Source organism: Calonectris borealis, chromosome 5, assembly GCF_964195595.1.
Source record: "Calonectris borealis chromosome 5, bCalBor7.hap1.2, whole genome shotgun sequence".
Classification (NCBI taxonomy): domain Eukaryota; kingdom Metazoa; phylum Chordata; class Aves; order Procellariiformes; family Procellariidae; genus Calonectris; species Calonectris borealis.
The window spans coordinates 2331430-2356920 of NC_134316.1; the positions used below are offsets into that span (position 1 = coordinate 2331430).

Consider the following 25491-nt stretch of genomic DNA (forward strand, 5'->3'; position numbering starts at 1 on the left):
GTCTCTTTCAAGTTGCAGCATTATTCGGGATAATATATCTTAAGGTACAATCTACATGATGAAAAAAATCACAAGGTACAGAAATCCTGCTGTTTTCCTTTGAAAATGAGCTGCTGATGGATTTTATTTTTAGCCAGCAGTGTAAATGACGGAGCAGGGACCTGAACGGGATATGTAATGAAAGCATTCCTTCAGACACAATCAAGAGAAAACTGGAAAATACGAGATTTCCACTGCAGTACTATGTGAAATGGGCACTGCAGAACCAGAAACTCGGAAAAAAGCAAGTTGCTGAAATACGTGTGTAAAATCTTACAGCATTGTTAGCAACGAGAGTAACAAAAAGCCGAAAGCAGCGTTAGATACAAAATCCTGAGCACGCAGAGATGCCATGGGACAGAGCAGGGAGGAAGAAAGCACAGGGAGCACAGCAGAGCTCAACAGGGTGTCAGGCGTGAGGACCCGAGAGCGTGGAGGGCTGCGGAAACATCAGATAAACCTATATGTATCAATACCTGCACATTATTCACTCTAGCATTAAAATAACAAACTTCCTTGGGCTTTCTCAATCTCTTCCTCCAGTTGCCTGCATTCAAGTCTTTGCCCGTGTTCATACCGATAAGCTAAAAATGTATTATGCTTAGGCAAGGCTAAGGCAGAACCCCAGCCAGGGAGGCAGAGGCTGAACGGACTTACAAAGCATCAAAAGAGCAAACTTCAGAAAATGTTCATTATCACGTGTCCCGTTAATGCTGCTACAACTTTTAATATTACCACGGCTTGAGCAACGTATTGAATTTCTTTTAACAATATCACGTCCACCAACTGCCCAGGCCTATATAAGACCATACAAAATATGGTAGTTTGTGAAAATGCATGTACTGAACTAGCAAAAATCAATAAAAGAGAAGATACAGCTAGCCCGACAAGAAAAGAGACAGTCATGAAACCAAGCTTGGTAGCTTTAGAGCATCGGAACCGAAGTGCTTTGTAGTGCAATCAGTCCCACAGAAATTATTAAGCACATAATTAAGCACATGCTGATTTAGTGTTTGCAAGACCAAGCCTTTCAAAGGCTGCTCCTAAAGATAAAGATCCTATTTCAAGAAAAGGTTTCTCTGGGCTAGAAAAGGGCCTGACTCAGGTTAGTAGGAACACAGCTACTGAAGTCATTGAGTTCTGGAAACACAGAGCAATTCTTAGCTCTGGACTCCAGGTTGAACTCATGGGCTGAACTCACAATGGTATCTGGATCATGTCCCCAGATTGCAGAGATTTATAAAAATGTGTATATTTTCTTCATTGGTTTGGATAATTAGTCTAATTATGTCTAATTGCATAATTATTGTAAATACAGCAAATTTAATCTTGTACTCAGGCTGTGCAATTACAATGTGCAATGAAGATGATGCAAACTCTAAGGAAAAAATTCTTCATCAAGATTTTGGTTTTGAAAAGTTCAGTATTTCAAATACTCCCACAGATGAGAATGTGCATGTTGGTTCAATCTTTTTCCCCATGGCAGCTGAAATAAGTAGCTAACATTACCTGACTCATCAAAAAAAATCTGTTCAAAGTTCAAGAATTCATTTGTACATGCCCAGTTTTCCAGGTGCTTTCTATGATTTAATAAAACAAAACCAACACCGGAACGAAAAACTAGCCTTTTTTGGGCACAATACCTTAGAAAATTTAATTGTGTTACTACTTGTTTTCCTTTACATTTCATTTACTTTTCAGGTTGATAATCCACCTTCAAAGCAATCACCAAAAAATGACACCTCAAATTCGTATCTCTTGATGTTCTGAAGTCAAATCCCCTCTAACCCTCTTCACATCATCTTACTGTTTGTTACCGTAACATAAGCTGAACCAATTATGCAGAGGTGTGCAGTAGATGTTTATGACTCTTGAACCTTTAATTACATCTTTTCCTCTTATAGGCACACCGACAAGATACGCTAATTCAACCTGACCTCCAATAAATGTAAAAAGGTTATGGATAAGGCTTTTGACTATCAACACGACAATCTGATTTATTCATTAATTCAGCCCAGACAGAGGTTCTAGGAATAATGTTCCTAGTAACCTAAAAATACTAAAAAAAAAATCTAATTTTATGTGACACATTTTATTAGATATGTTCTTATTAGATGATAGGAAAGGTAATCATCAGCATTTCCATATTGAAACGTAAAACAAAAAGTCCCATGTCAAGGGAGTCTCTCACTTTTTAATTCAAACATTAAAAAACTCCAGTTTACACACTTGAGTCCAAGGAAACAAGCCACAGATTTGCTAAACTGGGTCCGTACATGTTAAATTAAAAATAATCTCATCACATTTAGGAAACCAATGACTTGACTATGTAATCTAATTCTCATCTCTGCAAGGTTCCAGGCTACACGTTTCCCAGTAAAATACCAAGCCACTGTAGCAATATAAAGCTGTCAAGTACAATAAAAAGAAAAAATGAAGGTGCTCTCAAATCATTAGCTGGAAATTATTTATGAAAGTTGCAGGTTGCTTTCTGCTATGAAGACCAAATTACCAGGCAGTTTTCACCTCTGTCTTTACTCGTTATTGCTTGAGACTTTCCAAAACAATTTTTTTCTCTTTCTTTTTTCTTTTTGCAAACACCATCACACACTTTTGTCCATAGACAACAGGATATGCCACCTTTTTATTCTGAGACTGTGCAAATGTGCTAACAATAAATTAATCTGATCTAATCTGACAGACTCTTTTAATGGCCCCGTCTGCCTTTGAGGCTGTGAGCGAGACTAGGAAGACTTAAAAAAGCACTTCTTTCCATTTTTGCCACCTCATCTTTTAAGTGTGTAATTCTGGAACAAAAACTTATATTCAAAGAAGTGAAAGGCAGGATGAAATAAAATAAAAAAAAATAACACAGGGAGTTGCCATAGAGTTTAGCGTTCTTGAAAAGCTTTTTAGGCTGTAACTTCTGTGCAGAATCACTTTGCATTGTACTGGAAAAGATTAGGAAATAGTAGTCAAATCAGAGGTTTGGGCTTGCAGCGCCCAAGCAAAATGACTTCAAAGGGGCTCCTGCAGCTAGCACTCACTGTGTATCTTCCCATAATTTCCTATTTCATAATTTTACAAAAAATTAAAAGACCTATTTTATATCAAAAGAAGCAGCCAGCAGGTCGAGGGAGTGATTCTGCCCCTCTGTTCTGCTCTGGTGAGACCCCCCCTGCAGTGCTGTGTCCAGCTCGGGGGTCCTCAGCACAGGAAAGACATGGACCTGCTGGAGCGGGTCCAGAGGAGGCCACGAAAATGATCAGGGGGATGGAACGCCTCTCCTATGAAGAAAGGCTCAGAGAGTTGGGGTTGTTCAGCCTGGAGAAGAGAAGGCTGTGGGGAGACCTTATTGCGGCCTTTCAGTACTTAAAGGGGGCTTATCAGAAAGATGGGGACAGAGTTTTTAGCAGGGCCTGTTCTGACAGGACAAGGGGGAATGGTTTTAAACTAAAAAAGGGGAGATTTAGACTAGATATAAGGGAGAATTTTTTTATGATGAGGGTGGTGAGACACTGGCACAGGTTGCCCAGAGAGGTGGTAGATGCCCCATCCCTGGGAACATTCCAGGTCAGGTTGGACGGGGCTCTGAGCAACCTGGTCTAGTTGAAGATGTCCCTGCCCATGGCAGGGGGTTGGACTAGATGGCTTTAAAGGTCCTTTCCAACCCAAACTATTCTATGATTCTATGATTTGTGCCAGGGTGTAGTCAGCTGGAGAGCATGCCCACTTACCCCCACCACAAACCCAGCAGGGATATGCAGGCAGATCCACTTACAATGAACCTGGTGCAAGTAGCCTAAGGAAGGAAAAAATACTGTATCTTCATTCCTACCTGGGTAAAGAAGGGCTCATAGATCTCCACTCCTTTATCAGACCCTTGCAGCAATACCTCTTGGCCGCGTCGCCAGCTGTACCGAACAGGTGGATTGGAGTTGGCAACGCACCTGAGAAACACCGTTCTCTCATAGTAAAACTGCTCTTTTGCTTCCCCGATGCTCTGGTGGACTGTTACTATTGGATCATCCAAATCTAGAAAGACAGGAAAAAAAACGAGATAAAGTCAGGCTTTAGTCAACCCTACAATGGTTCTACGACGGGAAGCGTGTGCATCGCCTTGTAGACAAGTCATCAGCAAAATAGAGGCAACACAGCTCTAAAAGCCACAAATGTACATTTTAGGACTTTCGCAGCAGAATCCAGTTCTAGGGTTTGCTTTCATCTGTACAGCACCTAGCACAACGGCTCTTCATTTACAACTCAGGCTTTGGGATATAACAATATAGACGGTATCATATACGACAATGTCAATCGTATTTCTGTTGTTTCCACTAATACTTAGGTTTCATCTGTACTGCTTTAGTACTTGTTTCTTATGTATGATTTTAATTTAAATGTCGCTTAGACAAAATAGTTTATAAAGCTTTGGAAATAAATAGACAGACTAATTTGCATCCTAATGGTAGGATCCACTAGAACATAGATCATGTGCATGCATCTGTTTTCTTTTAAAGCAGCAATTTAATACAGTAATTTAATGCATATTCCCTTCTTTCAGTTACATGCATTTAACTTCAAGCAGGTAAATTCATCACAGGCTTCAGAACACACTTCTCTTGATTAAAATACAGATATCATATAATTACTCCCACTGCATCAGCTCAAAGAAAATTAGATCCCCACAACAGAATTTACTCGTCTTAAATAGGGAAGAAATAACAATAGTCCTCGGAATGTGAGTACACCTAATTAATTAATTTGGACTTTATACCATCAGGAACAAGTAGATTCCTGTTTGCAAGGTTTTACCATTGCTTATTATGAGCATTCTCTGAAGGTACAATTACATCGAAGAAGGAAAAAAAAAGAAACAAAACAAGAAAAGCAATAGTTATTTTTGCTAAGTACTAGTTAAAAACATTCAACCTCCAAATGACTCTGGTGAGCTTTAGGAAGAAGTTACACTACCTGGAGGGCTGGGAGCCAAGGGAAGTTGCTTCTCTAAGTGTAGCCCCGATGTTTTGAAACATGTATGTCCAGGTTTGGCTCCAACAGTTACAAAACAGGCACTGATGCTGTTACCCACAGAGAGTAGTTAATGAGTAATTAATTACTCATCCACAAATTTAAGCCTATTTTAGCAAAGTTTTGTGTGAGTAACTATCCAAACGTCAATTCATCAAATTTATTTGAGGCCACGGTTCAGTGAAATGCAGAACAAGGTGCTCAAATCTTAGCATGACCACTGATGTCAAAGGGAACGTGATCATGCTCCCCTTTTGAGTCCCTTTTCAAAGGTGTTGAAAACAAGGACAGTTGTTTTGGGGGAAGCATCACATGCGTTTTGCTCCCACGTCCTTTCCCCAAGTGCCAGTCAAACACAGGTAGCCACCACAGTGTATTGTGTGAGGTGGATCATCAGCATAGCAGTTCTTAAAAAATCTGGGGTTTTGATGGTTTTTAAAAAGTAGAGGTGTGGCAGAGGCACACCGCATTATTAAAGGAAGCCCATCATTAACAATCTGAATAGATTAGCATGTTTCAAACGTCCACACTGAAAAGCAGTTTGCACTTGAAAATTATTCTTTAGATGCTTACATTTTGATTTGCATAACAAGAATAAAGCTTGAGAGTCTCTTGATTAATTAGAGATAAAACCTGTTCCAAAATTTGGAATAATTCAAGCAATAATATCTTGTAATAGTGCATGGATTTTAAGCAAATGTTACCTTCATTCTACTCTACAAAACATTTAATTTAACATCACAGAAACAAATTATGAAACTGTTGCTCCAAATTAGGATGGCATTTTCTAATGAGATTTCATTTTTGTTTTAAAGGTTATTTTAAATCATAGTAGCATTTGAAAAGGGATGAGATTGCTGAAACGTTATGTCTTCTACTCATGCAATAGAAAATAAAAAGAAGGAAATTAGCTTGCTTCAGTTTCTAGGCCAAAACACCTGTTCCCGGTATTTTGATGAACAACAGAACATTTCACACATGAATGCTTTCCAGCGTCTGCTTATTAAAGCACATCCTTAGACCACAAACAAGGATCACTGGCAGCCAAGAGCCTTCAATGCTGAGTCAGGGGACCGCCCCTCAGACGTCTCACCCTTAGATGAAGGTGCATCCCCTTAGGTGAAGTACACAGAGATCCAAGTCTTGACTCAGCTTTTTTGATGAAGTTACTCAAGACTAGACACACTAAATCACTTAAAGCCTAAAAACGGGACTTAAGGCAACTGCCAGTGTAAGGTGGCAATCAACACCCCGACACAAGGCAGGCTGAGGCTGACCAGCCAGAAGACAGCTTTGCAGAGGAGGTCCTGGAGGTCCCGATGGCTGAAAAGGAGGTGGGCGACCACATCCCAGGCTGCAACAGCAAGAGTGCAGCCAGCAGGTCCAGGGAAACGATCCTTCCCCTCTACCCCACAACTATGAGACAACATCCTGAGCACCCTGTCCAGGTCAAGATATGGATGTACCGGAGCGAGTGCAGAGTAGACCACCAAGATGATCGGAGGGCTGGATACACGTAGAGGCTGGGGGAGCTGGGTTTGGCTGGCCTGGAGAAGATAAGATGAAAGGGAGATCTAATTTCTATCTTCGACTGATGACTGGGAAGTTATAGAGAAGGCGGCGGCAAACTCTTCTTAGAGGTGCAGAGCAAAAGACCGTGAGCCAATAGGTATAAATTGCACCAAGAGAAATTCCTCCTGGTTATACGTGAAAACAAATTCCCCATGCAATCAGACAAGTGCCCAGGGAGGCTGTGGGATACCGTCCAATCAAAGCTTGACTGGACACAGCCCTGAGCAATCTAAACTAACTGTGAAGTTGGCCATGGTTTGAGCACGGGGTTGGACAAGAGGTCCTTTTCAACCTAAATTACTCCATGACATCATGAGCTGTGATGCCACTGCTTGCTTGCGCTACCTGCTCTCTTGCAATGGGTCCACGCTGGATGTGTGTTCACCTCCTCCAACACCCGCACTCCTCTAGAACATAGAGAAGCAGGCACCTTCTTTCTGCATGGTGCTGTACTAACGGGGATGGATTTTGCTAAGAGTATAGGGAAGCCTCCAAGAAATTTAAGTTGGGAATGCAAATGCAGCAAGCCCTCTGCCAAAGCATTTCATAATGGTCAATTAATAGAAAATTTGCACTACAGAACTTGACTGATTTTTCCATCGGCAGTGCTGGAAAGATCTCGACAGCTGCATCAAAGCAAAAGAAGCAGCACTAATAGGAGACAAAAGAATGCTCGCAATTGTGAGATTTCACTGAACACTCAACTGCCTGCCCGCTGTTGGGCAGGGTTAGACAAATGTTTTACTGGATTGTTATATAAGACTGTATTTTGCTCAGGCAGTGAGAGCGCTGCAAACATAATACAAAGTATGCTTTTTTTATAATACTGCCAAGGTATTCTGCAGAGTTATTACCACAGAGGCATGCAACTGCCAAATTCATTGCCTGTAGACAGGCTATTTTAAAGCCACCTGATCTCGGTGGCATTAATGCCTACCTGTCAAAGCTCTCCAGAACTCTGGTTTCAATGTCTGATTGAATTGTTACTAACTGATACTTGAATTTCCAAACAGGCTTTAAAAAAAACTATTTAAAGCTCTGTGCATATGTGTGAGTATCTGTGGGTGTTTGTTCCCTAAAAGCACTGGAACAGTCTGGGAGGGAAGCTATGGACTTCAGGTATTGCATAGCAATTAACCTGGAAAGAGGAAAGAGGAGAAATCACTGAAGAGACAGGGAGATCTTACTGCAACGGAGAAAGCTTTAGCATTGGGAAGCTCAACAAGATGAATTTTTGAAGTGCTTTACAAGAGGAAAAAACCTCAAAAATTTTCATTTTGGGTTGATCAAATTATGAAGAGTTAACTGACTAATCATTCTTTAAATTAAACTGAAGTCATGGGTGTTGCTATGTAGTTAAAGCCTATTAATCAAAATGGAAATAATTACAGAAGTATGTTTTCCACAGAGGTTTATGCCACCATTAGGTTCAATTTTTCAGTCTTTAATCTTTGAATTGAACCAAACAGTTTCCAAAACCCCGATGGCACAGGCATGCTAAACACTGTATTGGAAGAATTCCCTTCACACATCCCTAAGCTCTCAAACAAACAGAAAACCCAATATAAGCTGTTCAAAATGGGTCTAGTCTAAATGCACTGTGAATTGCATCATGACGGTCAGAGATGTTGGCATGGAAGGGGCACAGAGGTGTGGCAGATGCTATCAATATCCTCTCTGTGCTGAATTGCAAAGAACTGGAGGCATCGCATTATCTGTGAGTAGGAAACAGAGACCATCTCCTGCAACCCTCACCTGAGCTCCAGGGGACTTTCACACATACAAACAGGAGAGCAGGATCACAGACTATATTTGCTATATTATCTTTTTTTCAGCTGCTGGGACTACACAACTTGCTGATTTCATTTGTTAATTAGCTGCCTTTGTCTTCAGATGTTCAAAGCAAGCAATGCTTGGAAGTCAGGGTAATAATAAAACACGCATCTGGTAAACTGATTGAAACTGCTTCATCAAGACACCCAGAGAGGAGACAGCAGTGACGCATATATTTAGCCTGCCTAGCTCGTAATTTATTGTTAAATATAAAAGTACAATGTTTTTCATGTTATTTTCCTTACTATAGCCTCCTTGACCTAGCACAATAATTATGCAGGTTTGTAGTGCTTTGTGGTCCTGTATGATATAAAGCAGTTACACATGATTCAGAAAATGCACAAAAATTCAACAAATATATATTTCTTGCATACCTGTGGAAAGGATAATGAGCTGTCCTGCATGCCATCCATTAGTACGTGCAGTGTGGAGACACAAGAGCTCCAAACAAGCTGAAAACAGGGGAGCCGAGTTACCTGGAGCTCCACATAAGATATTTTTGCCTCTACAGCCCTTTAAAAGAGATTTACTATGCATCTGCAGTGCTGTTTTGCATGTGCAGATACAGCAGCAGAAAGCAAGCATCATTTACAAGGCCAGATCCTATAAGAAAGCAAGCCTTTCTGGCTTGCTCGCACAAGACTAAGAGTGTGACCTGGCAGACCCTTGATGGGCTTATATTGATTTCCAATACCATTTGGGGAAGATCAAACACATGCTAGAAGGCTGTTAACATGCTCAAACACAAAAGGACGAAGAGAATGACCGTGGTAGTCAACAATGCCCCGCGCAGCTTGAGACCATTTCCGCCTGCCATGCTTTACCGAAGGTTGGAGTCTATCAACAAAGAATCCAAGAGAAGAAATGTAACAGACACTCGGTGATGTAGTTTTACGGAGAAAACGTTTGCTTTATTCTTTTGATGAGGTTATAAACATACCTGATTGAAACTGGCATGAACTGTTCATATGAGCATGTCCTAATGACATCAGGAGGACCGCACAGGGCATACAGCCCTGCAAGAGGGCAGCAACGGTTTTGTTTATCCAAGGACACCAAACTGAGGCAATGCTCATTATTTATGAGATTGAATTAGCATTGGAGTCCCTGGACAGCAGATACTCTGGCACTGAGGGTTTTGCATTTACAGCACATGCAGCAGAAAACAGCCACACCTACTACAATACTGCATTTCTACATGTGTGTGCATGTGCATACACGAATAAAGACCAGTGGGTTTTCCAAATAATGAAGAGTTGGACGCTCACACAGAACGATATACATCTATGAACTCATAACAGAGGTTAACAGCGCAAGACTGTACCCTGGCACGGTCTGAGAGAGACACCGGCAAAGACCTCTCAGCGCAGTCCTGAGATAGATGGGACTGCTGGGATCACAGCGTGCAGTGAGAGTAAGGATATAATTTTCTTTCATATATAAAATCGGTGACCTGAGTACAGGATCTTAATCTGGTGTCAGCCATTGTTAAGCAACATTAAGAAATTAAAGGGCAAAGAAAAGAGCAACAGAAAAGTACTTATGCACTGGAGAAAGTACTTACGACTTCGGCTTGCAGTAAAAGATGTAAAGAGCGAGACGCATTTAATTTCTCAGAAAAGAAGACTGAATGGTAACTTTATTGTAGGATGTAAGCACCTCATGGTGGGGAAACAGCAGGTACGAAAGAGCTCTTTTGGCTACTGGTAGTATATACAACAAGCAACAATAGCTGGAAACTGAAGGAAGCCCCATGCAGTACGGGAAAGACTCAGACTTATTTTTTTGAAGATAAAGCAGAGGAACAGACTACCTGGGCATATAGAGGATTCCTCACCTCTTCAAACCAAGACCAGATGCTTTTTGGTGAAATACAAATTATTACATTCAATATAAGAACAGCTGGGGGCGGGGAACCAAACCAAACAACAAAAAACCAAACAACCAGATAGGGCTGTAAGATAAAGGAGGTCAAACTAGACTGATGTCATGGTCAATTCTAATATTAAATTTTATGAAAAAATGTAATTAGAGTTGATTAAAAAATTCCAGATCATTATCATTAAATCAAGTACACTTGAATCAAGAAATTGAGTTATTTAAACTCTTTTCATTCCACTTGCATTAGACTACGCCGGCGTGTCGGCACACTTTGGTTCCCCACCCCGCCGGACACGGCTGTGAAAAACGCTGATGAACCCTGACTACCCACAAACAAAGCGTGTAAGAAACAAGAGCTAAAGCCACTCCTAGGGATTGAAAGGACAGCCTGATAACAGGACCGCAGTTACAAAAGCACTCATAACGTATGACTCTGCTACAGGATTTTCACTTTCCAGTGATTTATCTTCCTTTTATGAACTAAGATTCAGATATAAGCACACAGGAGTTGGACAGTCTTCAAGCAACACAAATTCTTATCCCGATATATACAATTGCTTGAGGAGGAATTCTGCAATAACTGCCTTGCTATTATCCTTGTTTTTTAAACAGGTAACCTTGTTCTTTTAATTTTCTCTGTCATGTAAAGAAACAGAATGGAAGATTACATCAAAAAAGAAAAAAGGAATTACCAACCAAGCCAGGAGAAACAGGCCACCTGATGTGCTGACACATTACAAGGAAGAATCATTACAAATAGGACTTTTTAACTTTTTAAGTAAGTAATTATCGGTTGCATAATCCCAAACCTAATTAATGCTCGCTCCTTCATTTTTTGAAGAGAAGAAACTTAATTTTGTTGAAGTCATGAACATCAAACTGCGTTAAGAAAGTCTAGTTCTAGACCACATCCATCTCCAGTTAATGGCTTCAATAAAATTCTTCCAGAATCTCCTCACAAAGTTTAAATCCCTGTTAAAAACTACATTCTGAACATACTGAGTGCAAATAGTGGTTCTTTGGAGAGCAGGGGCTCCTGATAACACCCCACTGCTCTCTTACTGCCTTCTTCTGGACTTCGTGTGTTCTAAAATGAGCACAAAAACATTTTACTACAGAAAAAAAAATACGTATTTGACAGCCCATTCCTATATAACAGAAAGTGCCAGGTTTCCTTCCCCCTGCCCCGTATATGTTCTGCTCCTCCAAGATTCACATTTATTTTCCAGCCTTAAACTCTTTACCATTAAAAATGTCAGTATAGAAATCTCAACAGTGCTCTGCATACTTTCTCGCAATCTCTACTCTTAAAGAAGACCGTATTTTTTCCCAGTTTTACTCGAATAGAATACAAAATATGCATTTTAGGGGAAGAGAAATAAAAAGAAAGCCAGGACTAGAGGAAATAAATAATGGGGAGTGGATGATGAAAAATGGAGGGCATGTAAGAATCTCCTTGGAGGCAAATGAAGATGACAAATCAAACAGAACTACAGCAAAGAGGAAGAGTTATTTAGTGCCCAGAATATTTAGTGCCTACGCCTGAACCCAGACAAGTGAAGTCTTTCTGCTGACTTGAAAGAAATTCCCCAACCAGTCCATTTTAGGAGCATAGGCTAAAATCCCATCCACCTCGGAAGGGACCCTTAGGAGGTAATCTAGTCCACATCTTGCATCATCAGCAAACATTCATACCAAAACATTATTATAGCATGTAAATGCAGCTGAATCCCAAACAGCAGCTAAGATTTGCTTCCTTAGATAATTGCATTTGACTGCCCATCTGCCAAACCTCCCTTCCCCAAAACCTTCTGAGCTTTTTAGCTTCGTTTAGCAAAATTTCAAATGGGGACTGAGATCCCAAAGATAATTAACCTACAGCACATTATATAAAACTGGTGTATGCACGTGGGGAGAAGTGGGCACTGGAGCAAGGCTCAGATTAGCTGAGGGAAACACTGCACCGAGAGCTCATCGTGGCCAGCAGGCATGCAGCGAGCACCCTGGCCCCGGGCACCCATGGGTGCCCTCTGCAGAGCCCGTCATCACCTACCAGAGCTACCAGGGAGACTACAGGGAACAGCAAGGCTTAGGGAGCGGGAAAGGAGCTGGAGGTGCGGGGAGAATGGGCACAAATCTGTAAGAATCTAAGTTTTATTCATTCTGCTACTCTGATGATACAAAATAACATGTAGTTATGCAGGTGGAGGACCTTGAGCTGTTTGGTTAGATGCCTCCTGCAGTGCTGCTGGTAGCCCTGCACGTGCCGAGTGCCAGGGCTGAGCCTTCCCCTTTCGCTCCTCAGAGAAGGGGTATCAGTGAAGGAGTGCATTTCTGGCTACACCCAGACATCCCACACTAAACTCTTCAGAACAGCAGCAAAACCTCACCTCCCAGAGAAGCTGCCTACAAAACAAACCATGTGCCAGGGAAGTTTTCAGATACGTACAGTTGGCAGAAGGGGAGTATTCCAGTTAGCAATAACAAATTTGAAAGACATCGTAAGCCATAAACTCAGTGTTTTATATACTCTAGGCCTATTTCCATTACAGCTCAAATCAGATTCCTACAAACAGACTGAATTTTCAAGCCATTAATATGGTCTATCTTTCCACTCGAGGGATATTTACAGCACCAATTATCTTGAACCTCATCTGACATGTACTCATCTCAGACTGATCTAACTACAGCTATTATCCTGTGTTAGAGACAGTTTTAATTTAGAAAAGTAATAGCATAAAAGGCATTCAAGTAACCTTATAGCACTCTTACTAGATTTTTTTCAAGGAGGAAAATAAAATCTGCATATGCAGCCAGGTAATACTATGGAATTAATACTCTGTAATTAATTGTAAGCTTTTTTCTTTAGTTAAAAATACTGATGTCTAGAGTATTATATTGAACAAATTCTGCAAGGTACTTCCTCAGCAGCTATTCAGGGCTAATTAAACATCATTGAAATGAGCTCAACATGAAAATACAAATCTTCCTTGGCTGATCCTAATAGAAATTTTGCATTTCCATTCCTGCATGCATGCATATTTAATCTTCACTTCTTAAATTTAGTCAGTTGTTTTAGTGTTTACTGTAAAAGGTCTGTCTTTGGACACCCAGAAATAGCAAGGTGGGTGGGTGTGCTTTGGCCGCTCTCGCTCCTGCTGACCAGCACCATTCCCATGAGTCACTGTTTTCTGTCTACTTCTATCTATTGCCTCTTTTTTATGCAAACTGTGCGTGTCAGTGTTCTGTGTTAATCCATTCCCTAGTACCAATGTTGTAGTACCATAACTGAAGAGTATTATTCTCCTGACAATATTCACCCATAATTGACATAATCATACGCACGTACATATTTTAACCTAATGGAAAAATAATCCTACTTCTGAATCTTTTAAAAACTGCCCCTTTCAGAGCATGCCTAATCCAGTAAAACCTTTAGCAGAACTGCAGACAGATAGGCATAACTCGATACCAGCAGCGAGCGGCCTGCAGCCGCAGCCAGCCCCCTGCTCTCATCAGCCAGCCTCGGCTGGATGACACCGGGCGACCGCCCAGGTCAGGTCTCTCCGTGGTGCTCAGTCCCCGAGTCACATTGCAAATGACAGCACGTCGCAAATGCAAGGCAGGGAGAGCAGCGAGTCCTTATCTTTTCCTAAAGAACAAGAAATCAGAGTATGCAAGAACTGTGCGTTTGAGTCTAGAGGAGACATCAGAGGGGAAACATCTCTGCGTCCCAATGGGAATGGGTTACCTGACACGCATTCGTGCCTCTGCGAATCTCTCCAAAGGTGAATTTGCATGCTCATCCCTGGCACGTCGGGATGGGTGCTCCTGCCGGGGCTCCCTCGCCTGCCGGCTGAGCCGGTGCTTTGGGCTCATACCCCGAGCAAAGCCCGGGTCTTCCCGCCTGCCCTGCGGCCGAAGCAGCAGCAGCAGCACTGCCTGGCGAGCGGGGACTGTGCAATCTAAACCTCTGGAGGCCCCAGACTCCATGAAATAGTCCCAAAACAAAGAGGCAAGTGCAAGCAAGGGCAAGGCACAGGCAACAACCTGAGAAAGCGCTCACCAACTTAAGCTACACCATTGTATTTTCAGCCTCCAATAATTTATTTTAGAGAGAGCTCATTTTAGTTAAATTACCCAACGGCAAACACAGACTAACACGGGTGGGATCAGTAGGGCCAGTTCTCATCGGTGCGGATGCAGACGCCGACGACCAGGAGTTTGAGCAGGCCAAGAGAAGGCAGAGGGGTCTGCACCTCCACGGCTGGTCGCAGGGCTTTGGCAGACGCTGGGGCACAAATTGATTTGGACCGAATGAATCCTAATGATGTTGTTTTTAAATCAGCAAAGAAGTTAATATTATTTTTACCGCCCTGCTTCAAATTTTGCTTTCAGATGGATGCCCAGGGCTCCTGGGGAATTCGGTCGTGTGGTGCCTGGCTCTCAAGCTCTCATTTCCATCTATGAAATAAAGCATCCCCCAAAACCTTGAGGGGTTTGACGCTGGCATTCTCACCCAGAATAAACACTCCTGCTTCAGCTGCAAAATCAAACAGGAGCATTTACAGCCACATAAAGCTTGTTTGTTTTTGTGTGTTGTTTTTTTTGGTTTTGTTTGCTTGTTTGGTTTGTTTTACACGACTCCCTGTATCAGGTGGATCCTCCTGACACTACCAGCTAAGGACAGAACCACTAACGCATGCCTACTGACTTCACTGCATCTGCCATCATCTTTTGATGACACTTTAAGAAGATTTTTTTTGACCAGGAAGGGATCGTAGCATGTTGCTTTCTCTCTGAGGGGGAGCTCGACAGGCTGCAAACCCCCCACAGCACTTGGGTCTCTGCTAAACCCCCAACTCAGCTCGTGCTCCTGGCAAAGGGTGCACAGAAGCATCGCTCCTGACCCTGTCCAACACGCTTGGAGCTGCTTCTGCAGGCTGCCCCGGGCGCTTCCAGAAACAAACAACTTTGTCCTACCATTGAACTGCCTTGTGACTTTTTTGGGTGAGATTTGTCTGAATTTCCATAAACAATAGGCACCAGTCCTACACTTATAAACACATACAAATAAATAACCCATGATAAACCTTTTTTTCCCCCCTCTCTCTCCAGAAAATAACAAGTGTCAGGAACGCACTGGGATGCAATCTGACTGATGAAAAATGGTAATATGAGAGTTTGAGAGCCCTTTTGTGGAGCCAGAGGCTCAACCTTGCATTTGCTTTATTCTTGGCTTGCTTTTATTGAAATTGCTGTAATTTTAATAACATTTTCTAATGGTTTTGAATGTCTGTTCTTACTGCTGGTTTGTGCCTTCTGTGTCTTCCTGATATCCATCACTTTGTAAGAAACCATGACACACAAAAGAAACCTTTTATAATCCTGGATAACGAGCACCACTATGTTTTGGTGATATTTCAGGAGAGCAAATCGTGGATTCAAAAAGTGCAGCATATTTATTGTCAAGATCAATGGTCAAGTCAAATCAGAGACGACTTCTAAGTGGAGTGACTGCAAATGAAAGCATGGTAGAGCAAGCCCTGGATTAGAGACAAGTTATTTGGTGTAAGTAATCAACAGACAAACTGCACGTGACGGATGCAAGTCACATCGCTTAGCGCAGTCCTGGAAAGCACCGAAATATCACAGCAGCCGTACAGGATGGAAAGAGCCTCCTCTTTTTCAGGAAATATGCGCATAAGCATCACAAAGTGATGCCATGTCAGCAGGCTTGCAGTTACTCCACAACTGTTTAAGCTAATGAAGAAAATTGTAACTTCACTGCTCCACCCCCGGGCGAAGGCAGTGTTATAAAAAGCTGTAGAGAAGGGGAGGGAGAAAGGCTTTGGATCTGTCACTGACCAGGAGTTAAACAGTCAGTAAAAGGTGCAGTGCATATCTTACAGAATTTACAGGACAGACTACGACTCACCTGAAGAATAAAAAAAAATCGTCCATAAAACCAGGGTAAATCTATCTTAAAAGAAAAAAAAAAAAAAAAATTAAAATCAAGATACTTGCAACACTATTCAATGCTCTAATTATGATTTGCAAGGAAAAAACCCATCAACAATCTAAAGGATCCCCCCCTTGCAGTCAGACTAGTTTGCCTGGACATACTAGAATATAGATTTAAAGTTGCAGGAGAAAAGGGAAATGAGCGGGAAGGTTCTTGCTGTGCAACGCAAAGCCATGGCAGCAACCGAGGCTCAATCAAGCACAGCACTATCACTTCTCTGTGAGTTTTTGGAAGGGATTTTTGGGGATGCCCTACCAATGCTGGTCAAAGAGAAATTCTCTTTTGAGCTCTTCAGTTGCTCTCTACAGACTTTCTGGCATTTTCTCCTGATGCTTCTAGAATTTCAAAGGCACACTACATTAGCTGGCTCCTTGTTGTGAAACTGCCACAAAATGCTTAATGTCCCACAGAAACGGACACATGTAAAGCAAATTAGACCAGAGGATGAAGAAAGAGAGAAAAACATATATTCCAATCAGTATACATCCAGGACCTTATTCTGAGATATTTGACTGCTTTAGTGGAAGTAGATTGGTAAATTTGAGGTTTAACCATTCTTTCTCAGTTGTAACAACAAGCAATATTTGCTAAATAGTTTCCCAAGAATGACAAACCTTTGAAAGTGCATTTATAGCTCCTCAGGTCAAAGAGAGATGAAAAAAAATGCAAGTCTAAACTCAGGCATTGGCAGCACTATCTACACTGATGTGTTAACACGTAGCTACCAAATCAATGCTAATTAGCCAAAGATCATTCAGAAAATGAAATTGAGCTTTTCCTTGCAAGAGTTTTGAAACCAAAGTGAGTGACACTGAATTTGACAAATTACTTCACTGAAGTTGAAGAAAAGCAAGATTTTTATTCATGCTCTCCTTATAAATATTATTATTACCAACACCACCATTGGATATCAGTTTATATACTCAGAACTGAATGACTTATTTCCCCACAAGTGCTCTGGCAGTCTCTTAATTAGCATTCACTACGGGGAAAGACTCCCCTTATTCCTGACAACTGTCCCAAGACACGAGAAGTTGCCCACTTTGTTCTCATTTCAGTTTAGCAACCCTTACCCTAATAGCTCCCCAAATGACTAGGACAGTTACAGCTGTACCTCTGGAAATGGGGGAAATGTTAGCAAAAGAGCTACAGCAACCCCTCCAACAGGGGTTGGAGCAGCTGGGAGCCTCCAAAGACCTATACCGGTATCTTTGCACTATATAGGTCCTGTACCAAACTTCTGCAAAGGAAGCCAAGAAGGAGCCTTCTAAATCCTACAGCATCAAAGCTTTTAATCCACACTCCTATCAGCTCCAGGAGTCTCTCCCAACATTGCTGGAGGCTCCCCAGTTTGCAGGATCAGCTCAAGCAGCAGGGTCCAACTGTGCTCAGGCCAGGAGCTCTGTGACCCCAGAGAGCTGCGCCAGATAATTAACACAACCAAAGGGTCCAATTGATGAGCAGGACGTACAGAATTTGACTCCTGCCTCTGAACAAGCAAACCGACAATTATCACATGGTTTGAGCTCCTGTTAGCACTGAGACCTGCAGAATTAGCCTGGTTACCTCGAAAAACATGCGCTGCCCAACTTTAGCGTCCTCTGTGCCACCACCCTAGCAGGGATGTTCAGTTATACAGCGACGGCAGCAACTCCCAGCTCTGCTGGGCCATGCAGACCCAGAGTGAAGCTTCCCGCTCTTCTTCACCTCATTTGGGTAAAAAAAATAGCAAACTGCATATTTATCAGGTTTTTTTTCACATGACTTTGGCCAGGCTTACACAACCCCTGGCAGTGTGCATGCCCGGAAGGAGCCCCCGCTTTACAGGCTGGCTTGTAACCATGCCTCCCAGAAAGATAGGGTATGTGGAAGAGGTTTATATGTAGAGTTTGTCAACTTCCATTCATTTACTTCTGAATCAAAGTCAACAAAAATTTCCATCAGAACACTCAATATCTGTCTGTTCAAAATAGGAAGGACACGTATATTTTAAAGTTATTTTTTCCACCCATTCCACTTACATAGACTAAGAGCCGACACAGACGATGGACACACCACACGATTACACGTCTGGGAAGATGGGAAGTCATGATGTCAATTCCTCTTACTTCCACGGCTGACTCCGAGAGAAGGTCTCTCACGCTGAACAGCGCACATCACGCGTGCACAAGCCTTTCAGGTTGCAAGATTGATTCTCTTTGATGTTGTGCAAAAAATCAGGGAATCTAGTCCATCAGCTATTTAATACATGACCAGCTGATGCTACTATACGCAGAGCGTGTAACAGAGGAGGTTACATATAAACTTCTTCGGTCTATTGTGAATAGCAATTTTTTTGGGGAACTCATAGGTTATGAGCTGAGTTTGGATTTCATTGTTCCTCTAATCTGCCCTGTATCTCAGCCATTTCACTTTCTTCCCATTCAAGGAAATTGGAGAGATCTGAGTAATCCGTGAAGATAAAGACATGGGAAGGCTTTTCAATCCAGTATATAAACAAAAACAGCAACAAGAAAATCTTCACATCACGTCGCATCATTTCAAATCTCCAAAGACAGTTCTTTTTTTTTTTTTTTCCCCAATCTACAGTTTAGTCTGGTTTATAATATGAAAGTTCAATATACATTTTGCAGTAGTTCAGTAATTACAAGACTTCACAGAATCACCAAATAGTCGTGGTGGAAGAGATCTCCGGTGATCGCCTTATCCACCCCCCTGCTCAAAGCCGCATAAACTAGAAGCGTGTCGCTCAGTACCATGTCCAAGTGTTTCTAAGACACCAGAGGTCCTCAATAAAGAAAAATACACTTGGATCCACATACACTTTTGAGTAATGGATCCCCTTATCATGGAATTAATCATGCAATAAGTTAATATTTTTCTCATTTATTTAAAAAAAATGCTTAAATAATGCTTAATAAATCATTTGAGAATAATGAATGCTCTTAAAAATGGCCAGCAAACACTAACAAACTGCATTAGAACCTTCACAAATTTACTGCATTATTTTAATGGAATTTCATTTTTTGTTCAGCATTTTCTAAGTAAAAGGAGAGAGAGAAAGCAGTAGCATGAGCAAGCGTAGCCACTAAGAAAACTTTGAGAATGGGAGGTGAAGGAGAGGACAGAGTAGTTTGCAGAAAGGCTGAAGAAGCAGCACTGACAGTCATATGCCCCCTTGATGCATTTAAATAAGAGGTTAATTCAAATGCACAGCCAGCTGAATTGTTCCAAAGTTTCCTTTCAAGATACTGATTTCATTGAGTTATAGAGATTAAAAAGGCAACCCTGTGAAAACAGAGTATTTTTGACTAGTATTGACTTTCCTCAAGGTGACTTTGCTTTCACTGAGTTCCTCCATAATTAAGTTATGGAAATAAATAAAATCATAGTCCAAGCACGTGGCTAATATTGTTCATGTATGCCATTTAACAAAATTAGAAATGTTGATAAAATACTATGTTTCTTTTTGTTTGTTTGTTTTGGGGGGGATGTTTGGTTTTTGTTGATTTTTTTTTAGCAAAGTCAGAGATCAAATGGTCATGCAAACAAAGCCAGTGTTTCCTTTAAAATATCAATAGTCTAGTATCCTTAGTATTCTAGACCAGTCTTCCGAAGAAGTAAAGATGTTTTTAAGATGGCATATGTGTTTTGCCTGTGTTCCCCATCCACAAAACCCATAAAAAAAGCAATAAAGAAGGTCACAGCTTGGTTCCAGAAGATCCTAGCTAACTGATTAACTCTAAGCACATCATCACTTTCAGCTTCTGTTACCACTTACACTGCCTGTACCTAATGCATAACGGCTCATTTAAAAAGCTAAATCCAATGCTGGTCTAGTCCAGAAAATAATGACCGTACTCGTAAAAATCAAGTCATCACCAAATCACCCGTATCACAAACAGATGAGAATTAGGCGTGGCTGAACGCTTTCGGTCGGACTCCAAGCCCCTTGCTGATCTCCACACCGAGAACAGCCTCAAGTGGGTTATCAAAGCTCACCATCCCCACGATGACTGACACACTAGAGGATTTCCTCAAGTAAGGAAGAAGATACTGAGAATAACGGCATGCACTGCGGGAGAGAGGGATGGGGGGAATGTAGGTTTAATTTCAGATGGTACCCACTGAAGCATCTTTAGGACGCAGTTTGTGATCTCCTTATTTAAAGGGGCAGGATTCTCACAGGCCCAGAATTGTCTTTTTTTTTTTTCTTTCAAAAAAGGAACAAAAAAACCCCATCCTTTTTCCAGTAATTGATTTCCTTGGGATCGTTGCATGTGGTTATTTGTCTCCTTCTACTCAATGTTTCCCAAAGCACATTCACATTTTCAGCATAAATTTCAATGAGAGACCAGGGCTACACGATTCTCCTGCTCTTTTTTAAGCCTTTTGCATTCTGGTGAACTGCTCGCCAAAAAGCTAACCCCAAACTTGCAGAATTAGAAAACAAACCCTACAATAAAGCATACGTCCCTGGGGCTCGTCCATCCATCAGAGCTCCTGCCCAGGAAGGCTGGTGGGAGTCTGTGCTGTGCCAGTGCCACACGCCCTCAGAGAAGCAGCAACTCTATTTTCTTAACACAATTACACAACGTGAAGGTGGTCTCCACATGCTGTTGATGAACTGCACCTTTCCTTAATGCCCAGTAACCTCCCTGCGCTGCCATCTCTCCAATGTCACAGCAGAGTTAAACTGAAGCGATGCTTGCTTGACTCCAACGGTTGGAGTGCATGAGCCATGCAAAGCAGCAGGCGTTGTGCAGACTGCCTATAAACAGCTGGTTTGCTTCTAAATACTTCACAAAAGTATAAGCACCGGGAATTACTCCTTCTCTTACACCCAGGTGTCTAATTGTTTAGTTTCAGGGTTACTGCAGACTTATTAAAAAAGCAGGAAAATGCCACCCACTATACGCTAAACTGCCACTGCCACTGTAAGAGATGTTGTACTGAGTTTTTTGTAGGTGATGCTGACATTGCTTGCAGGGAAGTACAGGTTAGGGCTCAAGAGCAGGAAAAGGCAGGTGAGTGAGACTCATCTGAACTCGATACTGTCTGCATCAGGATGAATTACTCGCACTCTCGAAGTGCCCATTCCTTTCTACCTAGTGCTAAAAAAAAGAAAAAAAAAAAGGAAAAAAAGGAATTTAAATAACTAGTTCAGGCAAGGACATCTGCATGTGGGCACGCGTATCCCACCATGTACAAACGGATCAGGTGTGGTAGCACTCCCAAAAAAAACGGTTTGCTATCATGATCCTGTTGATGAAAGAGAAACACTGTACGTGTGACCTGCGGTCCCTCTTTAGGATTTCTTTTATAAATATCCATGTTTATCGTGGGTAAATTCCAAAAGTTCTTCTGTGACCTGAGAAGTTAAATGCTACCGTGCCTTAGAAGAGCATCTTGTTCCATTTAATTAAGAAGACCTAAATACTTGACCCAAGACTTGCTTCACTTATATCCTCCTGGCTTGTGGAGTCGAAAACCCAGCCTCAAATGTCTGGCCTCTGTACTAAGTGTCTAAAGGCCATGAGGAAACTCAACAGAGGGCTCGGCAGGAGCAGATGTCGTTTGGGGAGCCCTTCCAGGCTGCATCTCCTAATACCACTGCTGCCAGTGCCCATCTCCTGGAAACCCCAACAGGACACAGCACCAAAGGCAATCAACCAGTTATTTAACACCCATTGCTTAAAATAATTACTCAAAAAGTGGGGTAGCGAGCCACGACTCTCCTGTTTTAGATCTACAGCTCCCCGTCCCAGAAGCCTGCCCAAAGGTGGTTCTAGGAAGCAGCACTCTCCCAAAATGATTTCATCCGCCAGAAAATAATATAATATCAATTGATCCACAGAGAGATGGCGAGCAAGGGCATGAGTCTGTAGCTCAGCGTTTAGCCAGCTCTTTTGGAAGGGGAAGATCTGTGTCCCTGTCCCTATGCCGAGTCTGTTCACCCAGTTTATGTCAATAAATCACTGGATAAAGTGCTGAAACGAGGGAGGCTCCTTTCAGAAAGGGAGGAGGTGCCTGCAGGAGGGGAGGACAAGGATTTACTAGAAACTGGGGCCCCCAGACATGGTGTCTGCGGTAGACAAGAACCTGCAGATAAGCACTGGTGTACAAAACGAACTGCACGCGTGGAGCACAAGGCTCGGCTCAAGTCAGACGGAGGACTGAAGGCACGCAGGCTTTTTCTCTTTCCCCTCATCACAGTATCTGAATACAACTTAGGAAAAAACCCAAAACATTTGGGCAGAAAATTTCCTGAAGACTTCCTGGAAACTGTGTATTTCTTTTTTGGAGGTAAACTACTGTGCAGGGAACCCATGTAAAATTTAGTGGCAATGAACTTCCCCAGGTGCAAGGTCAGTGCCACAGGAGCGCAGCCAGCATTTGGTTTTCAGGGGGATGGTAGATAATAGGGTTAATCCTGATCAGTCAAACCATTCCTCTCCTTGCATAGGAAAGGATTAATTTTCCCATTAACTCTCCAGCACCAGACCTAAACACCACCATGTCAGCTTTACTGGGCTGTGGCTAAACTGAAGCAAAGACACAACCCTGCATAAAGTGGCACCCAGAACGAGCTCCAAAGACAACTGCTCACTCTATTCTTCCCTCTCCGACAGCTTGCAGAACACATTTACCTCTTCTCATCTTAGCAGCAATGATGGAGAAATGCTGTGGTGTAAAGTAGCATCAGTGACCCTCCAGCCCTGCAGAATGACCTTGTCACCAGTAAAGAGATGGAGGGCCACCCCATACCGCTCCGTGGGCACTACAGTTCAATGCACAGACACGTGTTGTTCATGGATGTAAATGATGGGCTAAGCTTATTTTAAAATTGCCTGTCCTTCAATTTTTTATTATTATTTTTAAGACAAAGGAGGGGAAAATGAATGCATATAGCTAGTTTAAATTGACACTTCAGTCAAGGGTACAGACTGGATGTGTTATTAGGAGGATGGTAAACAAGCCTCCTTTTTTGAAACCCAACCTGCTTTGCTATTGTCCGTATTGTTGATTCAAATGTTTCTACTTCAATGTGCCTTAATTAAAATGTTAGCGGTCAATATTTCCTTGAAAGCGTCTCGAGAAGTTTTTATTCATGCGTAATTGCTTTGCAGATAATGCCAGAGGAAAACAATCAAACAGCTGGCAAATAAGCCCTCTGTTGGGATATTTTAACACATTCCATGTTCATCTGTTTAATTTAAAATCAGCCCATGCCATTCACAGTCTTGCAGACTGCACTGGTGTTGGGCTGCACCGATTCATAAACACGTGGGCCCAACTCTGTTTTAATTTATTTCAGTAGATCTCCTGGATCCAGCAGGAATATAATCAGCAAATGAGCACTGTAAGTACATGGGAATTCAAGTTCAAAGCTTAAATAACATGTACAGATTCCTCTCAGCATTGACGAATTTATGCAAAGATAAAATAAATAATGGCCTCTGAGCTGCTTTGCATTTTCTGCTTTGAAAAGAGACTAATTATTATTTCACACACACACAAAAAATAACACCAGCAGTCTATCTGCAACTCTCTCGAGCTGTATTTTTAAAAAGCATAATACTTAATACAATCCAATATGATGCATGCTTATGTTTTGGGGGGTTTGGGGACTTGGGGTGGGCTTGTTTTGTTTTTGTTTTTATTTTTTTCCCCCCAGTTCAGTTATTTAATTATCTAATCTCTGTATATACCAATGGATCTTCTGCTTTTTTCCTTCTTGCAGAAATGCCACCTCAGCCTGTGACAGTCTTGTGAGGAAACCACATCACAGCCCTGGTCAGGACTGACGCTGGGAATAGAATCGTGGAAAAAAGGGCCAGAAAAGCCCTTGTAAGCTGTGGCTCATCCTCTCCTGTGCCCGGAGGCAGGACTGCCTCTGCCACTGCCAGCACCGCGAGATGCTCCTCCAGCCTGTCCCCAAACAGCTCCCTGCAATAGATGCTCACCATCCCCTGGAGCTCCTCTTTCAGTATCTGCCCATCTCCATCATCAAACAGCTTTTCTTGCTGTCTAACCTAGATATCTCACTGCGATTTAAGCCAATTACTGTCTGTCTTACCCTTTGGGGATCTTCAGCAAAAAATTCTCCTTCTTTTCTTTTGCCCATCTGAAGGCTCTTATTAACTGCACCCTTCCTTGGCCTCCTCCTCTTCGCCGTGAACAATGCTCATGAATCATTTTACTCCTGCATCAGAAACCTTTCCTGCTCATCTGTCACTCCTCTGACCTTTTCCATCGATTCACATCTTCCCCGAGGTATGTTGCAGCACTCCCCAGACCAGAAAGCACTAGAGCAGAGGGGCTACTTCAAATCCTTACAACCATGTCCCCTCACCTCCCTCCACGTGCAGTATTTCTGCTTTCCAAAGCTGCACGGCACGGTTACGGCACGTTCACTGCAACTCACAGACCCTCCTGCTGGCTATTTTTCTTTGCAGAAGCTAAGGACGTAGACCCTGCCACCTTCTTACCAAAACACATTTCACAGATCACTTTTCAAATCTGTCCAACCTGTTTCTGAGGTCAAAGCTGCCCCCTCGCAGTCCTTCTCAGCTTGGTGTAATGGGGCCATCTAACAAGAAGCTACAAAAGCCGTTTGAGACATCAGCTGGTTGTGCAACTTTTCGGTTTTTCACTAATCACTCGTTAATTTATGAGCAGTGCCTCCAGCACACTGGAGCAAGATAAAACAGGACACATTAAATTTTGACACCACACATGCTCTTACATCCCATTAGAAGTTATGGGTTGCTCCAAATTCCCAACTCACAGTATCAGGGTGTCATAGGGTGTATGTTACAACTTACTTTAACTTTTTAGTTTCAGTTTTACTAAGTGTAGGCAATGCAGATATTTCTACAAAAGGAAAGGAAATGCGAACAACATAGGAAATTTTTTCTGAAAATCTGCATGCGTTAGAAATCCCTGTATGTTCTATCCCAGTGACCTAGCAGGTATTTGTATGTGTAAACCAAAAAATACCTGGGGAGGAAAAAAATCCCCCCCAAATCCTGTCAGCAAGGAGCAAAACATATAATACATGGGGACATTTGCATACCCACAGTTGCTCGCTGGCCTGATTCTCCTTCATT

General features: G+C 42.1%; 1 protein-coding gene across 2 annotated transcripts in view; it reads right to left on the reverse strand.

Annotated features, from left to right (window-relative positions):
- MDGA2 (MAM domain containing glycosylphosphatidylinositol anchor 2) overlaps window positions 1-25491 on the reverse strand; it is a 388607-nt gene that overhangs the window by 179081 nt on the left and 184035 nt on the right. For both annotated transcript variants that reach the window (XR_012673750.1, XM_075150684.1), the window contains exon 4: window positions 3878-4074. Coding sequence is in view for 1 of the 2 variants with exons in the window: in XM_075150684.1 (XP_075006785.1) it covers window positions 3878-4074 (197 nt within the window). In the remaining variant the exon portion in view is untranslated. The remainder of the gene's footprint in view (window positions 1-3877; window positions 4075-25491) is intronic.